This window comes from Lithobates pipiens, unplaced genomic scaffold (assembly GCF_037356315.1).
Source record: "Lithobates pipiens isolate NorthernLeopardFrog02 unplaced genomic scaffold, aLitPip1_a1.2 Scaffold_18, whole genome shotgun sequence".
Classification (NCBI taxonomy): Eukaryota; Metazoa; Chordata; class Amphibia; order Anura; family Ranidae; genus Lithobates; species Lithobates pipiens.
This window is the reverse complement of record NW_027507758.1, coordinates 244,389-267,717: the sequence shown is the minus strand read 5'-3', so window position 1 is coordinate 267,717 and position 23,329 is coordinate 244,389. Positions and strand designations below refer to the sequence as shown.

The 23,329-nt window shown below is 46.6% G+C and overlaps 1 protein-coding gene across 1 annotated transcript in view; it reads left to right on the top strand.

The window, feature by feature from the left end:
- Positions 1 to 20,127, top strand: part of LOC143986922 (peroxisomal ATPase PEX6-like) — a gene marked incomplete at its 5' end in the record, with an annotated part of 40,297 nt that extends 20,170 nt beyond the window's left edge. Inside the window, 1 exon segment of the mRNA XM_077485330.1 lies at positions 16,681 to 20,127. Coding sequence (XP_077341456.1) covers positions 16,681 to 16,856 — 176 coding nt within the window.
- Positions 20,128 to 23,329: the final 3,202 nt, after the last annotated feature.

Below are 23,329 nucleotides of genomic sequence, written 5' to 3'. Positions count from 1 at the left end.
GTGACAACTGTCCACTACCCATCTCCTGTGATGACTGCTGTCCACCACCCAACTTCTCCACCATCTGTGTCTTCTAATGCCCCATACACTCTATCAGATTTTCTGCTGATTTTTGTCTTCAGATTTACCAAAACCATGTAGTGAAGGGCCGGCCTGATTGCAGACACATTGAAATTCCTAAGGTTTGACCTCATATTATAAGGTTTTTGGTAAATCTAAAGGAAAAAATCAGCAGAAAATCTGATGGTGTGTATGGGGCTTAAGGCTCAGGGTTCTGTTATGGTCTGATGACCACTGCTGTGGTGCACTTGATCTTGGGTGCCACCAGGACTTCAGTGATGGATCTTCTGAAACACAGGATTACTGGACTTTAACTGGAGCTTTCTCCCAGTGATTGCAAGCTAAGGACCAATAAGTTGTCAGAGTTAAGTAGCCAAAGTCACTGCTGCAGATAACGAGAGCCGAGTATTGTTTTAGGGATGTAGTTAACAGCAAATCCAAGTTTGGGTCAAGCAAGTGATCAAATCTAGGTGTATCAGGCAAAGGTAAGTAGCAGTGTCTAGTCATACTGAGAACAGGCAGGCAGTGGCGTAACTAGAACCTTCAGGGCCCCCGATGCAAGAAACCATGAAGGGCCCCCCTGAACCCCAGCCAGGCCCTTCCCTCCAAGACCGGCGGTGGAACTACAGGGCGTAGTCACAGGTATGACCTTTGTGAGCCCTGTAGTTCCACCACTGGTATCAGTAGTTTTTTTTTATTTTTTTATTTTTATTTTTAGGTGCCCCATTGGGGGACTGTCCCTAGGCAGGATGGGGTCCCCAGAAGAGATGAGGTCCTTTTCTCCAGGGCAGATGAAGTTACTGCCCCCAGGTGAGAAGGAGTCCCTGTCCCCACGTGAGAAGGGGTCCCTGTCCCCAGGGGGAGGTGGAGGGGGTATGTAATGGTGTGTGGGGGATGGGGTCCTCTCACTCACCATGACCAAGCTGCAGGCTGTGCACTCATTCATGTTGGCCTGGGCTCCATCCAGTGTGCTGGACGGGCGATCAGCATATCTCCCAGAAAGACCTTTCATCATCTGTGTATGACGGGGGAGGAGGGGGGCTGGCAGACAAGCTTGCAGTGTCCTCCGGGGGGCTCTCATAGGGCTGCACTGCATCTGTGTGCTTCAAGTTTGTTTACCCGGGAGAAGTATGCAGTGCAGAGTGGGCCGGACTCGGGGGGGGCGGGACTCTGGCTGGGGAGAACAGACATCGGACTGAGCGGCAATGCATGGAGCAGGAGAGGGGTACTCTGTGGAGCCGGCCGAGGACACAGGTCATGCGGGGAATGCACAACTAAAGAGAAGCCAGTGCGATAGTCGAGCATGGAGCTCTGCTAGTCACCCTCCACCTCCAGACACCCGTGTGCATGGTGCATTGGTATCCCTAGCTGCCTATGCTGCTGCCGGCCATATGTAGAGGGGGCTGCATGGGCCCCCTGCATCACAGGACCCAGTTGCGGTCGCAACTGCTGCACCCCTTATAGTTACGCCCCTGCAGGCAGGTACCTGGAAGCCAAGAAGGCTCTCATAGGAATCGTATGCCAACTTCCAGTCAGGGCTGGACTGGGACAGAAATTTGGCCCTGGACTTCATCCAGACCGGCCCATTTACATTTTGAGTGTCCCATCAGCACTCCCTTACATCAGAGTGTCCCATCACCAGCCCCCTTACAACAGAGTGTCCCATGAGCAGCCCCTTACATCAGAGTGTCCCATCACCAGCCCCCTTACATCAGAGTGTCCCATCACCAGCCCCCTTACATCAGAGTGTCCCATCACCAGCCCCCTTACATCAGAGTGTCCCATCACCAGCCCCCTTACATCAGAGTGTCCCATCACCAGCCCCCTTACATCAGAGTGTCCCATCACCACCCCCTTACATCAGAGTGTCCCATCACCAGCCCCCTTACATCAGAGTGTCCCATCACCAGCCCCCTTACATCAGAGTGTCCCATTACTAGCCCCCTTACATCAGAGTGTCCCATTACTAGCCCCCTTACATCAGAGTGTCCCATCACCAACCCCTTACATCAGAGTGTCCCATTACTAGCCATCTTACATCAGAGTGTCCCATCACCAGCCCCCTTACATCAGAGTGTCCCATTACTAGCCATCTTACATCAGAGTGTCCCATCACCAGCCCCCTTACATCAGAGTGTCCCATTACCAGCCCCCTTATATCAGAGTGTCCCATCACCAGCTCCCTTACATCAGAGTGTCCCATCACCAACCCCCTTACATCAGAGTGTCCCATCACCACCCCCTTACATCAGAGTGTCCCATCACCAGCCCCCTTACATCAGAGTGTCCCATCACCAACCCCCTTACATCAGAGTGTCCCATCACCAGCCCCCTTACATCAGAGTGTCCCATCACCAGCCCCCTTACATCAGAGTGTCCCATTACCAGCCCCCTTACATCAGAGTGTCCCATCACCAGCCCCTTACATCAGAGTGTCCCATCACCACCCCCTTACATCAGAGTGTCCCATCACCCGCCCCCTTACATCAGAGTGTCCCATCACCAGCCCCCTTACATCAGAGTGTCCCATCACCAGCCCCCTTACAACAGAGTGTCCCATGAGCAGCCCCTTACATCAGAGTGTCCCATGAGCAGCCCCTTACATCAGAGTGTCCCATGAGCAGCCCCTTACATCAGAGTGGCCCATCACCAGCCCCCTTACATCAGAGTGTCCCATCATCACCCCCCTTACATCAGAGTGTCCCATCACCACCCCCCTTACATCAGAGTGTCCCATCACCACCCCCCTTACATCAGAGTGTCCCATCAGCACCCCCCTTACATCAGAGTGGCCCACTGAGCCATCGGCCCACCGGGAAACTCCTGGTAGTCCCAATGGCCAGTACAAGCCTGCTTCCAGTGCATTGATGAGGCCTCCTAGAGTTTCATGGATAATGACAGATAACTTGCTGTTACTCTATTCACATTTGTCTGTCTTCTGATTTTAGGTTTGTGAGTTTTTATTAAATAAACTTTAATACCACCACTCTATGCCACACATGTATAATTACTGAGCAAAATGAAGCAACATCCAGGAGCTAGTTGGTCAACTTACCAGTCATTGGGGCAAGATTCTCAGGACAATAGAAAAGGCCTAAACATGTCATATGGAGCTTTGCTCTGTAGGTGACCTAAAAATCCGACTCCAGAAATATTTGCAGCTCTGGATCAGAGACACTGCTGCCAGCAAATGTCCCAATTGAAGGCTTTGATAGAAACCTGTATTAGACACTAAGGCTGCACATACAGTGCCTTGCGAAAGTATTCACCCCCCTTGAACTTTTCAACCTTTTGCCACATTTCAGGCTTCAAACATAAAGATATAAAATGTTTATTTTTTGTGAAGAATCACCAACAAGTGGGACACAATTGTGAAGTGGAATGAAATCTATTGGATTTTTGAAACTTTTTTAACTAATAAAAAAATGAAAAGTGGGGCGTGCAAAATGATTGGGCCCCCTTGCATTAATACTTTGTAGAGCCGCCTTTTGCTGCGATTACAGCTGAAAGTCGCTTGGGGTATGTCTCTATCAGTTTTGCACATCGAGAGACTGAAATTCTTGCCCATTCTTCCTTGCAAAACAGCTGGAGCTCAGTGAGGTTGGATGGAGAGCGTTTGTGAACAGCAGTTTTCAGCTCTTTCCACAGATTCTCGATTGGATTCAGGTCTGGACTTTGACTTGGCCATTCTAACACCTGGATACGTTTATTTGTGAACCATTCCTTTGTAGATTTTGCTGTATGTTTGGGATCATTGTCTTGTTGGAAGATAAATCTCCGTCCCAGTTTCAGGTCTTTTGCAGACTCCAACAGGTTTTCATCCAGAATGGTCCTGTATTTGGCTGCATCCATCTTCCCCTCAATTTTAACCATCTTCCCTGTCCCTGCTGAAGAAAAGCAGGCCCAAACCATGATGCTGCCACCACCATGTGTGACAGTGGGGATGGTGTGTTGAGGGTGATGAGCTGTGTTGCTTTTACGCCAAACATATCGTTTTGTATTGTGGGCAAAAAGTTGGATTTTGGTTTCATGTGACCAGAGCACCTTCTTCCACATGTTTGGTGTGTCTCCCAGGTGGCTTGTGGCAAACTTTAGACGAGACTTTTTATGGATATCTTTTAGAAATAGCTTTCTTCTTGCCACTCTTCCATAAAGGGCAGATTTGTGCAGTGTACGACTGATTGTTGTCCTATGGACAGACTCTCCCACCTCAGCTGTAGTCCTCTGCAGTTCATCCAGAGTGATCATGGGCCTCTTGGCTGCATCTCTGATCAGTCTTCTCCTTGTCTGAGCTGAAAGTTTAGAGGGACGGCCAGGTCTTGGTAGATTTGCAGTGGTCTGATACTCCTTCCATTTCAAAATGATCGCTTGCACAGTGCTCCTTGGGATGTTTAAAGCTTGGGAAATCTTTTTGTATCCAAATCCGGCTTTAAACTTCTCCACAACAGTATTACGGACCTGCCTGGTGTGTTCCTTGGTCTTCATGATGCTCTCTGCGCTTTCAACAGAACCCTGAGACTATCACAGAGCAGGTGCATTTATACAGAGACTTGATTACACACAGGTGGATTCTATTTATCACCATCAGTCATTTAGGACAACATTGGATCATTCAGAGATCCTCGCTGAACTTCTGGAGTGAGTTTGCTGCACTGAAAGTAAAGGGGCCGAATCATTTTGCACGCACCACTTTTCAGTTTTTTATTTGCTAAAAAAATTTAAAATATCCAATAGATTTCGTTCCACTTCACAATTGTGTCCCACTTGTTGGTGATTCTTCACAAAAAATAAAAATTTTATATCTTTATGTTTGAAGCCTGAAATGTGGCAAAAGGTTGAAAAGTTCAAGGGGGCCGAATACTTTCACAAGGCACTGTATCCTGGATGAGTGGGCACACATGAATGAATGAAATACTTAGGGTTAGATAAAATCCGGGTGTGATATTTCACATGTAGAGGTGTGTTCTTTGTAGGTGGGAGACACTCATTTGTATATATTATGCTACCAAAACAAAGTGGAAACACATGTATGCGACTTGTTTTTCCTGCAGAAAGTGTTTAGCAAATTTTGGGTTTGACACCCCTACCAGACAGCATAGCAATGTCAATGACTTCTCTGTTCTCCACTGTATATAAGCAATAGAATGTGGTCACCAGTCTACAGTGGTGTGAAAAAGTGTTTGCCCCCTTCCTCATTTCCTGTTCCTTTGCATGTTTGTCACACTTAAGTGTTTCGGAACATCAAACCAATTTAAACAATAGTCAAGGACAACACAAGTAAACACAAAATGCAATTTGTAAATGATGGTGTTTATTATTAAAGGTGAAAAAAAATCCAAACCATCATGGCCCTGTGTGAAAAAGTGATTGCCCCCCTTGTTAAAACATACTATAACTGTGGTTGTCCACACCTGAGTTCAATTTCTCTAGCCACACCCAGGCCTGATTATTGCCACACCTGTTCACAATCAAGGCATCACTTAAATAGGAGCTGCTTGACACAGTAAGGTCCACCAGAAGATCCTTAAAAGCTACACATCATGCCGAGACCCAAAGAAATTCAGGAACAATTGAGAAAGAAAGTAATTGAGATCTATCAGTCTGGAAAGGGTTATAAAGCCATTTCCAAAGCTTTGGGAATCCAGCGAACCACAGTGAGAGCCATTATCCACAAATGGCGAAGACATGGAACAGTGGTGAACCTTCCCAGGAGTGGCCGGCCGCCCAAAATTACCCCAAGAGCGCAGCGACGACTCATCCAAGAGGTCACAAAAGACCCCACAACAACGTCCAAGGAACTGCAGGCCTCACTTGCCTCAGTTAAGGTCAGCGTTCATGCCTCCACCATCAGGAAAAGACTGGGCAAAAATGGCCTGCATGGCAGAGTTCCAAGGAGAAAACCACTGCTGAGCAAAAAGAACATCAAAGCTCGTCTCAATTTCTCCACAACACATCTTGATGATCCCCAAGACTTTTGGGACAACATTCTGTGGACCGATGAGACAAAAGTGGAACTCTTTGGAAGGTGGGTGTCCAAGTATATCTGGCGTAGAAGGAACACTGCATTTCATAAAAAGAACATTATACCAACAGTAAAATATGGTGGTGGTAGTGTGATGGTCTGGGGCTGTTTTGCTGCTTCAGGACCTGGAAGACTTGCCGTGATAAAAGGAACTATGAATTCTGCTGTCTACCAAGAGATCCTGAAGGAGAATGTCCGACCATCTGTTCCTGTACTCAAGCTGAAACGAACTTGGGTTCTGCAGCAGGACAATGATCCTAAACACACCAGCAAGTCCACCACCGAATGGCTGAAGAAAAACAAAATGAAGACTTTGGAGTGGCCTAGCCAAAGTCCTGACCTGAATCCTATTGAGATGTTGTGGTATGACCTTAAAAAGGCCGTTCATGCTCGAAAACCCTCTAATGTAACTGAATTAGGACAATTCTGCAAAGATGAGTGGGCCAAAATTCCTCCAGGACGCTGTAAAAGCCTCATTGCACGTTATCGCAAACGCTTGGTTGCAGTTGTTGCTGCTAAGGGTGGCCCAACCAGTTATTAGGTTTAGGGGGCAATCACTTTTTCACACAGGGCCATGATGGTTTGGATTTTTTTTCACCTTTAATAATAAACACCATCATTTACAAATTGCATTTTGTGTTTACTTGTGTTGTCCTTGACTATTGTTTAAATTGGTTTGATGTTCCGAAACACTTAAGTGTGACAAACATGCAAAGGAACAGGAAATGAGGAAGGGGGCAAACACTTTTTCACACCACTGTAGATCAGCTTACTGATTGGACGGTGAGGTGAAGCAGCAGCAATGTGGTCAGATCTTCATTCATATTCCTATTCAAGAAGGGAGGTTGACAGCACTGTGCAATGCAGTCTGATTGGCTCAGAATGTTGCCAATCAATTCCCATTGTGATGCTGTGCAGGTATTTGTAGGAGGTTGACACTGATTTATTCTCAGGCACATTTTTTTATTCAAATGACAAGGTATTCAGGCACATTGGGTTATGCTGCTGCCTTCAGGAGACAGAACACTAGCAAACAAAGCTGTAAGGAGAGCCCAGTGTAACCTCTGCCAGCCTACCTCAATTTTGTGTTTGTGTCCTAGGAGAACAAGCATCTTCTCTCTGAGAGAACACAAATCTTTTTTTTATTTTTATCAAGATTCATTTTTTTTTTTTTTTTTTAAAACATGTTTTTATTCTGAAAAATGTAGCATTTGACATACAGGCGAAATACAAGTAACATATCCAGTCATGTCAAACTTCGGCACATATTCTTGGAAAACTGAACAGTATATCTTGAACGTACAGCAGGCTCTGAGAGATACATACAGTCTCAAAACAAACAGGAAACATATACCAGTATGCATAACATCACCAGTGTTGTGAAATTAAACAAGAAAGTTTAACTGACTATTAGTCTCTCCAAGCTAGAACCCAAAAAGGCGACATATGATTGGTATAATAAAGGAGTACTTCTAGTCTGAACTTAGGAGGACGACAGGTAGTTCATATCTCCCTACACTCACCCCTACCGGGATCACGCTGTGAGGGTAGGGAGACCTGAAGCAGGATCACATACCTAGAAGAGCCCTGTCGTCTATACGCGCCTCCTCCGAGTCCACTCGATAACGTGATGCGTCCTCAGCTAAAGCCTAAGCATAGTTGTTAAGTCATAGCGTTCCAAAGCTCTGTGAAAATATTAGGATAGAGGGATATTGGGGAAGGTATAGGGGTGAGGATAAAGGGGTAAGACAGGGCAAGGGAACAGTCAGTTTAGCAACTATTTTCCTATTATTTCCCATTATGTTCAGTTAGAATCCCAGGTCAGGCTATACCTCGTTCAGCAGTGTCTTGCATTCTGTGGACGCACGAAAATTTATCCAACAAGCCCATACTGTATTAAATTTTGGCGTGGTATCATTAAGTTGGTGCACAAGTTCTTCCATTTCCATTGTCCGCCCTACCCGACGGATCCAGTCTCCTACCGTGGGGGGCGTGATTGATTTCCAGCGACCAGGCAAACACATTTTTGCTGCGTTCACAAGGTGCAAGACAAGAGATTTCCTATACTGCTTCTGTGGTATAGAGGCGTGATGAAGTAAATATTGTGCGGGTGTATATTCCAAGGTGTAGGTAGTTATTTTAGAAATTAGTTGGTGTATGGCTGTCCAGTACGGTTGTATTGCGGGGCAATCCCACCAAACATGTAATAATGTCCCCTCCATAGTCTTACATCTCCAGCAAGTGGGCGATGTGTTAGGGTAAAATTTATGCAACAAGTCAGGTGTTCTGTACCACCTGGAGTACAGTTTATACCCGTTCTCTTGAACCGATACATTTCGTGAGCCCTTGTGGATATGTAGCAAAATGTTTTCCCAGTTTTCTCGTGTGAGCTCTAAGTTCAGCTCCTCTACCCATCTGGTATTGGCAGGGTCATTTAAGCTGTTGGCAGATGGGAAGAGGAGTGCGTAGAGTTCAGAGATTAAATGCCTTTGTGGTTCCTGTCTGTTGCATAGGTCCTCGAAACTCGTAAGTTCTCTATACCATTGTGACTTGAGAGGTGTACTGGACAAGAAGTGTTTGATCTGGAGGTAATTAAAAAAGGGAATGTATCTGTCCGGAAATTTTTCGGGGAGGGAATGAAAGGGGATTAAGTTTCCTCTATCAAAGAAAGATCTGGCTCTCAATATGTCTTGCGGGGTCTGGTCTGTGAGCTGTCGCGAAGAAATGCCAGGAGGAAAGTCTGGGTTATATTCCAGTGGGGAGAGTGGGCCTGGAGTAGAGGAGAGGTTACATTTTTGGCGTATCATTCTCCAAGTATGTAGAGTCGCCCCTATCAACGGATGAGATTGAAGCGAATATGAGATAGAAGAGGGGTCCAGCCATGGAAGGAGTTTGACCGGGATGCCGGCTGTTGTTTCCTCTATGTCTACCCAGGCTTTTGCTGGCCTGTGAACATGCCAGTCCACTATTCTAGTGAGCTGGCAGGCCCAATTGTACTTTTGTAAGTCGGGGACTCCCAACCCGCCTTGCAATTTGGGTAAAGTCATCTTACCCCATCTTATGCGAGGATGCTTGTTGGCCCATATAAATTGAGAGCTGAGAGCTTTGTATGTGGCGAAAAATGCCGGTGGTAGTTTAATCGGAATGGTTTGCATGAGATACAAGACCCTGGGGAGGACGTTCATCTTCAGGATCGAGGATCTCCCAAACCAAGATATCATGCGTTTATTCCAAATTTGTAGGTCTTGCCTGATAGTATTCAACAGGGGTAAAAAATTTCGGGTGTAGAGATCAGACAGTTTCGTTGGGAGCTGTATACCCAGATAAGTTAAGGCATGTCTCTCCCACCCAAACGGGAAGTTTAATTTGCATTGAGTCAGTACGTTTTCCGGAAGAGTAATATTAAGGGCCTTCAATTTAGTGTAATTAATTTGCAAGTTAGCTATCGATTTAAAAAGTGCTAGATCCTGGAGTAGATTTGGTATCGTGATGTTCGGTTCTGTTAGGAACAGAAGCACATCATCAGCATATGCTGCCACTTTGTACTCATTGTCTTTTATCCGGACCCCTTTAATGTCACCGTTCAGTCGGAGCTTACGTAACATTGGTTCCAGTGTAAGGATAAAAATGAGGGGAGACAAGGGGCAGCCCTGTCTGGTCCCGTTGGACAGGGAGAAGGCATCCGACAGGTGGCCATTCGCTCTGATTCTGGCCGTGGGAGATGAGTATAGGGCAGTGATGAATTGCATTGTGCGTTCTTTTAAACCCATTTTGCAGAGCGTAGCCATCATGTAATCCCACGCCACCCTGTCAAATGCCTTCTCCGCGTCCAACGAGAGGAGAAAGCCTGGATTTCGGGATGTGGACAACCACTGATGTATGCTTATTGCCTTTAAGGTATTATCCCGTGCTTCCCGTCCAGGGACAAAGCCTACCTGGTCCAGGGATATCAGTGACGGGAGTAAAGGGAGCATGCGATTAGCCAGAATTTTGGCATAGAGCTTCATGTCAACGTTGATAAGTGAAATGGGTCTGTAGTTTGTCACCAGAGATAAGATTCATTTTTTTTATCTAGCAAACTTCTTCAGAAGCTGTAGGGGGTGCAGAGGGGCAAAGGCCAATGGGAGTGGCATGGGATCCTCCCCCTCTATCCCCTGATAGAGCCCTCTTGGGCACCCTGTCAGGGCCATCTGGGACTTTGCCTTACATACACTGAGCCTGTTGGTGCATACTTCCCCAACCCCGCTAAGGGGGTTCATCTGCCACATGGAGGACCTTTTGCTCAAATGTTGATCAGCAGAACATCCGTGCAAAAAAATTCTTCTTGTTAATGCTGTTTGACAGGGAATACCTCTTTGGGGAATCCCAAGATACCTTTATTAAGGAGGTCACCAGGGGACATTTTAGGCCTTTAGGTCCAAAATATTGTATCCAGAGGCTACAAGCTGGAATTCCAGTCTCTACCTTCACCCTTCTAGCATCCCAACCAGTGGCAGTGCGTCCAATAGGGGCCCCCTTTCTTCAGCCACCCCCCTCTGTGTAGTATGGCTAGATTCATTTATTGCATGAATCTATCCATGGGTGCTGTAGACACCCCCTGTTCAGGTGTCTGTCCCCGTTTCAGATCCTGGGTGCCTGAACTCCAGCAGCAGGGGGTGTTTTGGAAACACCTGATTAGCGCCATAGGCTCTAATAGTTTTAAAAAAAAGTGAACTGCGAGAGCAATTCATTGCATTCGCAGTTCACCCAGGTGTGTTAGCAGAGGAAATTAATATTTGCTTTGCTAGCACAGAACCGCTTCTCAGCCAATTTAGGAGGCATGTCAGCAAGCCAGTCTTTAAACAGATACGCAGGAGATGGTTTCTTGTGATGTGACCAAGGCGAAGGCAGAGATGAAGTGAGCTGGACAGCTTTAAGTAGGCAGGTCAGATGAGCATCATCAGGAACAGCTGGTAACTGGAGAGAGATGAGAGCTGGAAATTAGCCGACAGCTGAGAAGCCAGCCCAGAGAAGGAAGGGCTAAGCCAGACTTGACAGTACCCCCTCCTAAATGACCTCTTTCCCTCGGAGGGCCACTGGGCTTGAGGGGAAAACATCTATGCAACTCGCGGAGGAGGACAGGGGCATGTACGTCCAAGGAAGAAACCCAGGATTGTTCCTCCGGACCGTACCCCTTCCAGTGCACCGGGTACTGTATGCGCCCACAGAACCTACGGGAGTCAACAATGGATTGTACCTCATACTCCTCATGGTTCTCAACCTGAATAGGGTGAGGACATGGCACTGAGGTGGTAAATTGGTTTACAGACCAACGGTTTCAATAAGGAGACATGAAACACATTAGAGATGCGCATACTAGGAGGAAGGTCCAATGGGTAAGCCACTGCGTTAATCCTGTGAAGAATACGGGAAGGCCCAAAAACCAAGGTGCAAACTTCATTGAGGGAACACGAAGCCGGAGGTTGCGACATGACAGCCAGACCCTGTCCCCAACCTGGACAGGAACTCTTCGACCCGGGCCAGTAATCTTCGAATGATCCGCATGTACTCACGCCCCCAGTAGTGAGTGGGAACGGAATACGCACAAGCGAACCCTGCAGAGGGCTGTCTGCCAGCGCTAACGACTCCGTTGATTTGGAGTCCACCCATTGCGGTAAGAGTCAAACTTTTTAACCGGTCTGGAAGTGTTAGTGGCAAAACCAGGAAGACCCTGTCCCCAACCTGGTAGGAAGGCTTAGGCAAGCGTCTGCGGTCAGTATGGAGTCTGTACCTATAATTAGCATGACGCAAAGCCTCCTGGACTTATACCCAAGTGGAACGAAGACCATTGAGATGCTCCTCTAATGCAGGAATACTCTGCGGAACAAACGAGTCAGGCAACATGGAAAGTTGGAAACCATAATTCGCCATAAATGGAGACAATTGGGAGGCAGAATTCAAGGCACTGTTGTGAGCAAACTCTGTCCATGGTAAGAGGTCTGACCAGTTGTTATGGTGGTCAGAAATATAGCAAAGTAGGAATTGCTCCAAGGACTGATTGGCTCGTTCTGCGGCCCCATTAGACTGCAAGCTGAGAAAGCAAGCTGGATTCCCAACTGTGCACAAAAGGCTCGCCAGAACTGGGAGACAAACTGCCCCTGTCCGAGACAATCACCTTGGGTAGCCTATGTAAGCAAAAGATCTCCCGAGCAAAAATGGAAGCCAGTTCCTTCGAAGTGGGCAACTTCTTAAGTGGAATACAATGACACATATTTGAGAAGCGGTCAACCACCATAAGGATAAGGGTGTTGTCTTGGGAGTTGGGCAACTCCACAATGAAATCCATAGACAGGTGAGTCCAGGGCCTCTCTCCATTGGGTATGGGTTGTAGGAGGCCCACTGGAAGGTGTTGTGGAGTCTTACTCTGAGCACATACGGGACAGGCAGCTACGAAGGTAGTAACATCAGCCCGTAGACTAGGCCACCAGAATTGTTGGGAAATGGCCCAAATGAGTTGATTCTTCCCAGGGTGGCCAGCTGCCTTGGGAGAATGGTAAGTCTGGAGCACTGCAGTACGGAGACTCTCTGGGACAAAGCAGCGGTCACAAGGTTTCTCAGGAGGAGCATGGACCTGAGCAGCAAGAATTTTGTCACCCAAAGGAGAAGTAAGACTGGTGAGAACCGTAGCCAAGATTCGATCAGGAGGAATCACAGGAACCGGAACCGACTCCGACTTGGAAGTGGAGGAAAATTGTCGTGACAAGGCATCAGCCCTTACATTCTTAGTACCGGGTAAGAATGAGACAATGTAATTAAAGCTCGATAAGAAAAGAGCCCATCGCACCCTTCTGGGAGAGAGTCGCTTAGCCTCAGACAAGAATGTAAGATTCTTATGGTCAGTAAGAATAAGAACGGGCACAGTGGTACCTTCAAGGAGATGTCTCCATTCTTTTAAATTAAGACAGCTCTCTGTCACCAATCTCATAATTGCACTCAGCAGGTGACAATTTCTTGGAAAAGTAACCACATGGATGCATAGCGCTCTCAGAGTTAGTATTTTGAGACAGAAGGGCGCCAACTCCAGTCTCAGAAGTATCAACTTCTAGGATAAAAGACAACATAAAATAAATAAAGTAAAATTAACAATAAAAAAATATATTTTTTTAAAGTGCCCCTGTCCCCATGTGCTCGCATGCAGAAGTGAACGCATATGTAAGTCCCGCCCACATATGAAAACGGTGTTCAAACCACACATGTGATGTATCACTGCGAACATTAGAGCGAGAGCAATAATTGGCCCTGGACCTCCTCTGTAACTCAAAACATGCAACCAGTAAAAATTTTTAAAGCGTCGCCTATGGGGATTTTTAAGTAGCAAGAGTTTGGCGGCATTCCACAAGCGTGTGCAATTTTGAAGAGTGACATGTTGGGTATCTATTTACTCGGCATAACTTCATCTTTTACATTATGTAAAAACATTGGGCTAACTTTACTGTTTTGTTTATTTAAAGCACAAAACTTTTTTTTTTCAAAAAAAAAGCGTTCGAAAAATTGCTGCGCAAATCTTGTGCGAGATAAAAAGTTATACGACTGCCACTGTATTCTCTAGGGGCTTTTCTAAAAAAAATATGTTTTGGGATTCTATGTAATTTTCTAGCAAATAAATGATGATTTTTACATGTAGGAGAGAAATGTCAGAATTGTCCTGGGTGCTCCAGAACGCCTGAAGGTGCTCCCTGCATGTTGGGCCTCTGTATGTGGCCACGCTGTGTAAAAGTCTCACACATGTGGTATCGCCGTACTCGGGAGTAATAGCAGAATGTGTTTTGGGGTGTAATTTGTTGTATGCATATGCTGTGCGTGAGAAATAAACTGATAATATGACAATTTTGTGAGAAAAAAAGGAAAAAAATCTTGATTTTGCAAAGAATTGTGTTAAAAAAACTCATCATGCCTCTTACTAAATACCTTGGAATGTCTTCTTTCCAAAAAGGGGTCATTTGGGGGTTATTTGTACTTTTCTGGCATGTTAGGGTCTCAAGAATTGAAATAGGCCGTCAGTCCTGCAGGTGTGATCAATTTTCAGATATTGGCACCATAGCTTGTGGACTCTATAGCTTTCACAAATAATATCAAATAATAACTTTTACAAATTTAGTTCCTTGCTCAGAGCACAAGCACAATCCTATTGTTGTGTCACATGGTCAGAGCACAAGCACAATCCTATTGTTGTGTCACACGGTCAGAGCACAAGCACAATCCAATTGTTGTGTCACACGGTCAGAGCACAAGCACAATCCTATTGTTGTGTCACACGGTCAGAGCACAAGCACAATCCTATTGTTGTGTCACACGGTCAGAGCACAAGCACAATCCAATTGTTGTGTCACACGGTCAGAGCACAAGCACAATTCCTATTGTTGTGTCACACGGTCAGAGCACAAGCACAATCCTATTGTTGTGTCACACGGTCAGAGCACAATTTGTCAGCTCAGCCAGCGTCGTCAATTTTGGTGACGCACAAAAAGCTGTGTAAATGAAAAGCGGGTTTTTGTGTATGCGATGGGCAAACTTCACAGTTAACATTGCTAGCCATCAGATTTTTCCATAGTCTTTACAGTGCATGCTCAGGAAAAGTTATCGGATTTTACTACCGCTGGCGGGCGAAGTACCCACGGTAGTAAAATCCAATCGTTGGGCTCCTTTCACACTTGTGCGACTTGAAAGTCGTGCAATTTTTGCCCAAATTTTTACCATGATTTTGATGTGATTTTGATGCGACTTATAGCAATACCTATGTGATCTTGAGGTCTCTGTCTCAAGTCACATCAAAATCGGACCAAAGTAGTACAGTGACTACTTTAAAGTTGCTAGAACTTGAAGATGCACAGATATGAATGGTACTCGTTGGAAATCATGGGATATCACTTGTCATGCAACTTTGTAGTCCCAAGTCGCAGGACAAGTCACACAAGTGTGAAAGGGGCCTCATTATACACTGTAAAGACTATGGACAAATATGATGGCTAGCAATCTTAACTGTGAAGTTGACCCATCAGAATGCAGTTCACAATAGTGTACTGCTGCTACCTGATCATTGATTTAGTGTATTGTTCTACTGGTGGTAACTCGCGGTTCTTTCAGGACTGACGGGGACACCAGATGTAAGGAGGACTGATGGGGACATCAGATGTAAGGAGGACCGATGGGGACACCAGATGTAAGGAGGACCGATGGGGACACCAGACGTTAGGAGGACCGACGGGGACACCAGACGTTAGGAGGACCGACGGGGACACCAGACGTTAGGAGGACCGACGGGGACACCAGACGTAAGGAGGACCGACGGGGACACCAGACGTTAGGAGGACCGACGGGGACACCAGACATAAGGAGGACCGACGGGGACACCAGACGTAAGGAGGACCTACGGGGACACCAGACGTTAGGAGGACCGACGGGGACACCAGACATTAGGAGGACTGACGGGGCACCAGATGTAAGGAGTGGCTCCACTGCTGGGGACACAGATGTGAGGAAGGCTCCTCTGATGGGGCACCTGATGTAAGCAGGGACTCTGCTGGGGGCACCTGATGGCATCTGGTGGCAGGCAAGGTGGCTAGTGACACGCTCATGGCACCCATTGATTCTGCATTATGGTGAGTTGAATGATTTCATTTTATATTACAATGTAATAATAGAAACAATGCGCTTCAATCATCCTGACACCATAACAATCATGGCGCCAGGATGATTGAAGCGCCAACACCAGGTATTTGGAGTATCTTTATCTGCTGATTGTCAAACTCTGGAAAACACATATTGCTATTGTGGTGTAGGATCTGGGGCTGCTGTCCCTCCATCCCTCTCCCCCCTTTCTTGCTCCATCCCACATTCATCTCAGACTCTAAACACACCCCTTTGAGCCATGCCTATTTAAGCCACGCCCACTGTTTGCATAAACCATGCCCATTTTGTCCCCTAATTATAATACAACTCCGCCTACAGCCGAAAAGGTGTCCCGGAATTTTTTTTAATAATGTTGGCAACTATGACATCCAAATTATTGTTGTAATATCGAGGTACAGATAGAAGCCATAATATTGCTTTGAATAGTGGAGGATTTCATGGTGTTTTTGTAGTTTATCTGACAACATGTTTATAGAGCTGCCGATAATCGGTTGTAGAGCATGTAAATGTGAGGATTAGTGCGCTAGCACACCGGGAGGCCGTGTATAATAATCAGAGAAGGACGGGTACCAGTACTGTAACAATAGTCACTAGGCAGTACTGCTCCGAAAGTGAGTGTGAGCGCGCCCTGGACGCAGGGACTGCCATAAGCCATTCGAATTGTCATGGGTAATGTTGCCGACAGATGCATGAAATCGGGGGATGGGGCTAAGTGTCAGTACTAGGATCCCTTTAGGACGCAGCACAACACACCTGACACAGCCAGTGATTGGCCAGCTCACTTTTAAATCACCTGTATGAGCGTTCAGTCAGCGCTCGTGTTAGAGTTCACCTTTGTGTTTGATCCAGCTGATATCTGCTCCGTGTATTTTGTGTATGACCCGGCTTGTTTGACCCTCCTTGCTTGCTTCTGATTTGGTACCTTTTAGAAGCTGATCTACCTGTGTATGACCCAGCATGCCTGGACTATGCTTTGCCTGATTCTGCTGTAGTATCTTCATCTGCAAAGGTGAACTACAAGGTCCAGCAATCATCTTCCTTCGTCTGCAGCGAACGGCAAGTCCCGGCTGACCTGCTCATGGTATGTACCGCTCTTGTTCTTTGAACTCTTTGTATAATCAGCACATCAGAACCGTCACCTGTTATCTGCTCATAGCCTGGCACTAAGGCCATTAAACCCTTTAAAGATTGGCAGATATGGTCAGAGGGTACAGTGAGGTGTATTCCTTTCCTTTGATGTCTGGAGGTACGAAACCCCAGAATAAAAATACCTTGGAAGTAGTCCAGCTGCGGCTCCAGAAATCGGTGATGATGGGTTGATGGGTGTGTAGTACACGTTTGTGTGATTACAAATTCTCAGTCCATTCAAAGATCTTGTTCTCATGTTTCTCCCATTGTATTCTTTTCTATTGCTAAGAGCGAAGGCCGCATTCCATCAGTTTTTTTTTGTTTTTTTTGTTTTGGAAACTATGAAATATCTCCCCCACATTTGTATCTTAATATTCGTCTCATGTTCAAGGCCCCTTTCACACGTGTGGACCGGTCAGATCTGCCTGTCAGTTTTTAGGCGGATCTGACCGGTCACTCCATACAGCTCTATGGAGCGACGGATGGCAGCGGTAATATGTCCGCTAACATCCGATCCGCCCCAATCTGCTCTACAAAATCCAGACAGTCCGTAATCATCCAATCCTCCCATAGGGGAGAGCGGACTCTGACAGGTGTGCAGAGACGGACTTGTCATCTGCCGGCTCAGCGGGGATCAACAGAGCGATCCCCATCGGGCAAGCGAATGCAAAATATGGACAGCCCCATGTGAAAGGAGCCTTCGTCTTCTCATTGTATGTGGTAACAAGAAGATGAACCCACCGCGGCGGCCCTCTTACGTGTGTCGGGTGTTGTATTTCAGTAAGAATGTGAAGGTAAGGATTACAGAGGGTTTAGTTATTATCGGTTTTGAAGAATGTCGGTGACAATTTACCAATCTACACCAATGTTGTATTGTTCACCATTCGTTGCAGGTTAAATATGAAGGACGGAGTAATGACTTTTGTTTATAAGTATCTGTTCAGGTCCAAGGAGGTTCTGAAAGTGTCTGTACACAGAAAGCGGGTGTATGAGAAGGTGAAGGTATCATAGGCCATTTCATTCCATTGTTTGTTTGTTTTTCTGCACCATTCTAAACCCTGCGTGTCTTCCTTCAGTTTGTAATGAGGAGGAAAAGTGGGGATGAGAGAGGTGAGAAGGACAAATTTTCAAACCAATAATACTAACCACTGTAATTCTAGCCAAGTTTGTGACCCAGTAGGAACGTCTTTTTCCTTTGATGGAATTTAAGGCAGCAGTCTGGTGAAGGACGCTCCCATAAGAACCTTTTTTTCAATGGTTCCGGGTATTACACCCCAGATGGTAAGATGCAGGGACCACAGTTATTAAGTTCCCTCATGTCTGGCTTATTGCCATATGAGGTTTGATGGAGGTCAACCAAGACCAGAGTTGTGCTTTCCCCGGCAGCTGTCACCTACATTCTCCGCTGATGGGGTAGGTGCAATCACTGTAACATCAACTTCAAAAGGCCCCCCACAGGGTTCATAAGTCCCTCCTGGACCCGGACACAATAACCAGTTTCCATTCTAACCAGGTGACTGGGCCGTTGTAAAGAAGCTTGAGGGACAAGTCCAGGCCGGCCACTGCAAGAAGCTTCTCAACTACACCAAAGGATGAGGAGTATCTTTGTTTATTTATATTTTTAAAGTGTATTTTCCAACTAGCTAAGAAAGTGAACAGGACACATGGTGGGTCTACTCCGGGTCTCCACCGAGCTCTAGGGCCCCAGAGATGACAATGGTAGATGGTATATAGGATGTTCATATTGGTGTGAGGAGTTCTGACAAACCAGTAAAATCCACACAGACACTTGTCTATAGAATTTAATGATACATTTCTAGAGGGTAAAATGAATTATAATTTTGACAATCGCTCTGGTTCTTGCCAGCTTTGGTATCGGGATAACTAGGTGGCCCACAAGTGTGCTTCAACTTTAGCTTGTTATTAATGCGAATCTACAGCTTATAAAGGTAATTCCCCGAAGGCAAGAGGTTCATGTGTGCTGGTGAATCTCATCCCAGCATCTTATGTCATGGCCGATCGCGAGGATCTGATGGCGCGAGAGAAGGGAAGGATGGCGGGGGCAGCTGGAAGGGAATTGCTGGTACACGGTGGGGGATGAACTTATAAAATGATTGAACAATTTCTCATCCAATGAGGACGGGATGTTTTCATGTAACTGTCTAAGCTACAAAGAAGTTCCCACAATCTAAGGGGGGTCTCTGGGAATGAAAGTAAAGATTGTTATACCTGGATCCAGGATACTAGTGATAAAGTTCAGGCCCATATGGATGAGGTTTAGATACCTGCAAGGCAAAGCCAGAGCTATATCTAGTGAAGGTTGAAGTCCTTTGAAGGGTCTGGGAATCTTTGGAGAATTGTTATTTTCCATCGGATCGTGGTTGAAGGAAGTAGGGGTCTATATTCTCATGTTTTTTACTTCTATTCCTTCTGTATGTCGTGATGAGGAGCTCCTGTTACCTGATTGGATGAGTGAACGGAGCCCGAGCAGATGACATCTTTCTCACCAAAATGAGACGTCCTGAAGCCAAGCCCACGTACCAGACACGGAGGATCCCAGACCGACCGATTACTACAGATCACCATGTCGTGTCCTCCCTATAAGTCATCCCTCCTGAAGAACAGAGTCTATAAGTCAAGCCGTGTTTTCCTTTATATGGACTTTAAGAACTGATTCATTTCCAGGTGTAAGATCAAGATCCATTAAGGGACACATGGGAGAATATGACAAGAGGAGGAGCTGTTGTGGAAATTGTTATGAATGTATGTTGTCAGACGCCCCCCAGTGTCAGTTTTGCTTTAATACACTCATGTGAGGGTATTCACACATATAGACATTGGTGGAAGAACATTGGATGCGGAAACCTTCCCGTGGACACGGCGGATCTGTTTGCTCTTTTAAGGTTATTTATACCTCACCAAGGGACTGGCCACTCCATGGCGACCGCATCTAAAGTAAGCAGATCTGTGTACATGGGAACCATAGTATAACCATACAAAATGATGGCCCACTGAGCCACGATAGAGTACGGCTCCCATCATTGGTAACAGTGGGAATGATCACACAATCGTGTTCAGAGCCATGTGATTGTCACACCACCGTCTCCACACATCACTACTGCATTTCTATTTGAATATTTACATGTGTGTGATTGAATGAATACAAGTGTCTGATTGGCTGATTCTGAAGCCACCACCTTATTTTGTTATCCATGTGTTTAATATAAATAAAAGCAGCCTGGCTATTTTGTTCGGGATGTACTGAGCTTGAGGGGCTCGAGGTGATGTGATGCCGGAAACGATCCGCTTTCCTGGCATTATATGAGAGAGATGCATTTGTGCTTTCCATGATATGCTTATAGGGAGAGGCTGAGAATTTCCCTGACACCTACAAGTACTGGAATTAATATCTCCTAAACGTGCCTATGTGCCCTGTTTATGAGATATTTACTGTACATGTAGCCTGTGACATCACCTGCGCATGCGCTGTAAAGGAACGCCCAACCGGGCGGTTCCTTCCAGAAGTCCTGTGCCGCAAACGGAGGCTCCCGCGCATGCGCAGGAGTGATGTCATTGCGGATCCGGCAAGTCACACAACTGAAGTCCACAAACCCGGAAGAAGACTCGACAGCAGTGACAGCGCATCGCTGGAAGGTCTTTGTTCTAAATGTCACATAATGTGCTAGTATGGGATGCATACTAGCACACTATGGCTTTACCTTGCAGGTTAAAAAATAAATAAATCCTCTGTGCTTTACTACAACTTTAAATGCCTCCAACAAACACTGATGCAGCCCCGGTGCCAATAAATCACGGAGAGCAGGAAAGTGGACACCATTGTGTTGCTGCAAATTGTTATTAAAAAATATATACTTTGGAGGAGTTCAAGAAGGAGAACTTGAGGAGCGTTGTGAGGGTATCGGGTTCATGTAGGAGAAGAGCGTTGTGAAGGTATCGGGCTCATGTAGGAGAGGAGCGTTGTGAACGTATCGGGCTCATGTAGGAGAGGAGCGTTGTGAATGCATCAGGTTCATGTAGGAGAGGAGCGTTGTGAACGTATCGGGCTCATGTAGGAGAGGAGCGTTGTGAACGTATCGGGTTCATGTAGGAGAGGAGCGTTGTGAAGGTATCGGGCTCATGTAGGAGAGGAGCGTTGTGAACGTATCGGGTTCATGTAGGAGAGGAGCGTTGTGAACGTATCGGGCTCATGTAGGAGAGGAGCGTTGTGAACGTATCGGGTTCATGTAGGAGAGGAGCGTTGTGAAGGTATCGGGCACATGTAGGAGAGGAGCGTTGTGAACGTATCGGGTTCATGTAGGAGAGGAGCGTTGTGAACGTATCGGGTTCATGTAGGAGAGGAGCGTTGTGAACGTATCGGGTTCATGTAGGAGAGGAGCATTGTGAACGTATCGGGTTCATGTAGGAGAGGAGCGATGTGAACGTATCGGGCTCATGTATAGAGAGGAGCGTTGTGAACGTATCGGGCTCATGTAGGAGAGGAGAGTTGTGAACGTATCGGGTTCATGTAGGAGAGGAGCGTTGTGAATGTATCGGGTTCATGTAAGAGAGGAGCGCTGTGAACGTATCGGGTTCATGTAGGAGAGGAGCGTTGTGAACGTATCGGGTTCATGTAGGAGAGGAGCGTTGTGAACGTATCGGGCTCATGTAGGAGAGGAGCGTTGTGAACGTATCGGGTTCATGTAGGAGAGGAGCGTTGTGAACGTATCGGGTTCATGTAGGAGAGGAGCGTTGTGAACGTATCGGGTTCATGTAGGAGAGGAGCGTTGTGAAGGTATCGGGTTCATGTATAGAGAGGAGCGTTGTGAACGTATCGGGTTCATGTAGGAGAGGAGCGTTGTGAACGTATCGGGTTCATGTAGGAGAGGAGCGTTGTGAACGTATCGGGTTCATGTAGGAGAGGAGCATTGTGAACGTATCGGGTTCATGTAGGAGAGGAGCGTTGTGAAGGTATCGGGTTCATGTAGGAGAAGAGCATTGTGAAGGTATCGGGTTCACGTAGGAGAGGAGCGTTGTGAACGTATCGGGTTCATGTAGGAGAGGAGCATTGTGAACGTATCGGGTTCATGTAGGAGAGGAGCTTTGTGAAGGTATCGGGTTCATGTAAGAGAAGAGCATTGTGAAGGTATCGGGTTCATGTAGGAGAGGAGCGTTGTGAACGTATCGGGTTCATGTAGGAGAGGAGCGTTGTGAACATATCGGGTTCATGTAGGAGAGGAGCGTTGTGAACGTATCGGGCTCATGTAGGAGAGGAGCGTTGTGAATGCATCAGGTTCATGTAGGAGAGGAGCGTTGTGAACGTATCGGGTTCATGTAGGAGAGGAGCGCTGTGAACGTATCGGGTTCATGTAGGAGAGGAGCGTTGTGAACGTATCGGGTTCATGTAGGAGAAGAGCATTGTGAAGGTATCGGGCTCATGTAGGAGAGGAGAGTTGTGAACGTATCGGGTTCATGTAGGAGAGGAGCGATGTGAACGTATCGGGTTCATGTATAGAGAGGAGCGTTGTGAACGTATCGGGTTCATGTAGGAGAGGAGTGTTGTGAACGTATCGGGTTCATGTAGGAGAAGAGCATTGTGAAGGTATCGGGTTCATGTAGGAGAGGAGCGTTGTGAACGTATCGGGTTCATGTAGGAGAGGAGCGTTGTGAATGTATCGGGTTCATGTATAGAGAGGAGCATTGTGAACGTATCGGGTTCATGTAGGAGAGGAGCGTTGTGAACGTATCGGGTTCATGTAGGAGAGGAGCGCTGTGAACGTATCGGGTTCATGTAGGAGAGGAGCGTTGTGAACGTATCGGGTTCATGTAGGAGAAGAGCATTGTGAAGGTATCGGGCTCATGTAGGAGAGGAGAGTTGTGAACGTATCGGGTTCATGTAGGAGAGGAGCGATGTGAACGTATCGGGTTCATGTATAGAGAGGAGCGTTGTGAACGTATCGGGTTCATGTAGGAGAGGAGTGTTGTGAACGTATCGGGTTCATGTAGGAGAAGAGCATTGTGAAGGTATCGGGTTCATGTAGGAGAGGAGCCTTGTGAACGTATCGGGTTCATGTAGGAGAGGAGCGTTGTGAACGTATCGGGTTCATGTAGGAGAGGAGCGTTGTGAAGGTATCGGGCTCATGTAGGAGAGGAGCGATGTGAACATATCGGGTTCATGTAGGAGAGGAGCGTTGTGAACGTATCGGGTTCATGTAGGAGAGGAGCGTTGTGAACGTATCGGGTTCATGTAGGAGAGGAGCGTTGTGAACGTATCGGGTTCATGTAGGAGAGGAGCGTTGTGAACGTATCGGGTTCATGTAGGAGAGGAGCGTTGTGAACGTATCGGGTTCGTGTAGGAGAGGAGCGTTGTGAACGTATCGGGTTCATGTAGGAGAGGAGCGTTGTGAACGTATCGGGTTCATGTAGGAGAGGAGCGTTGTGAACGTATCGGGT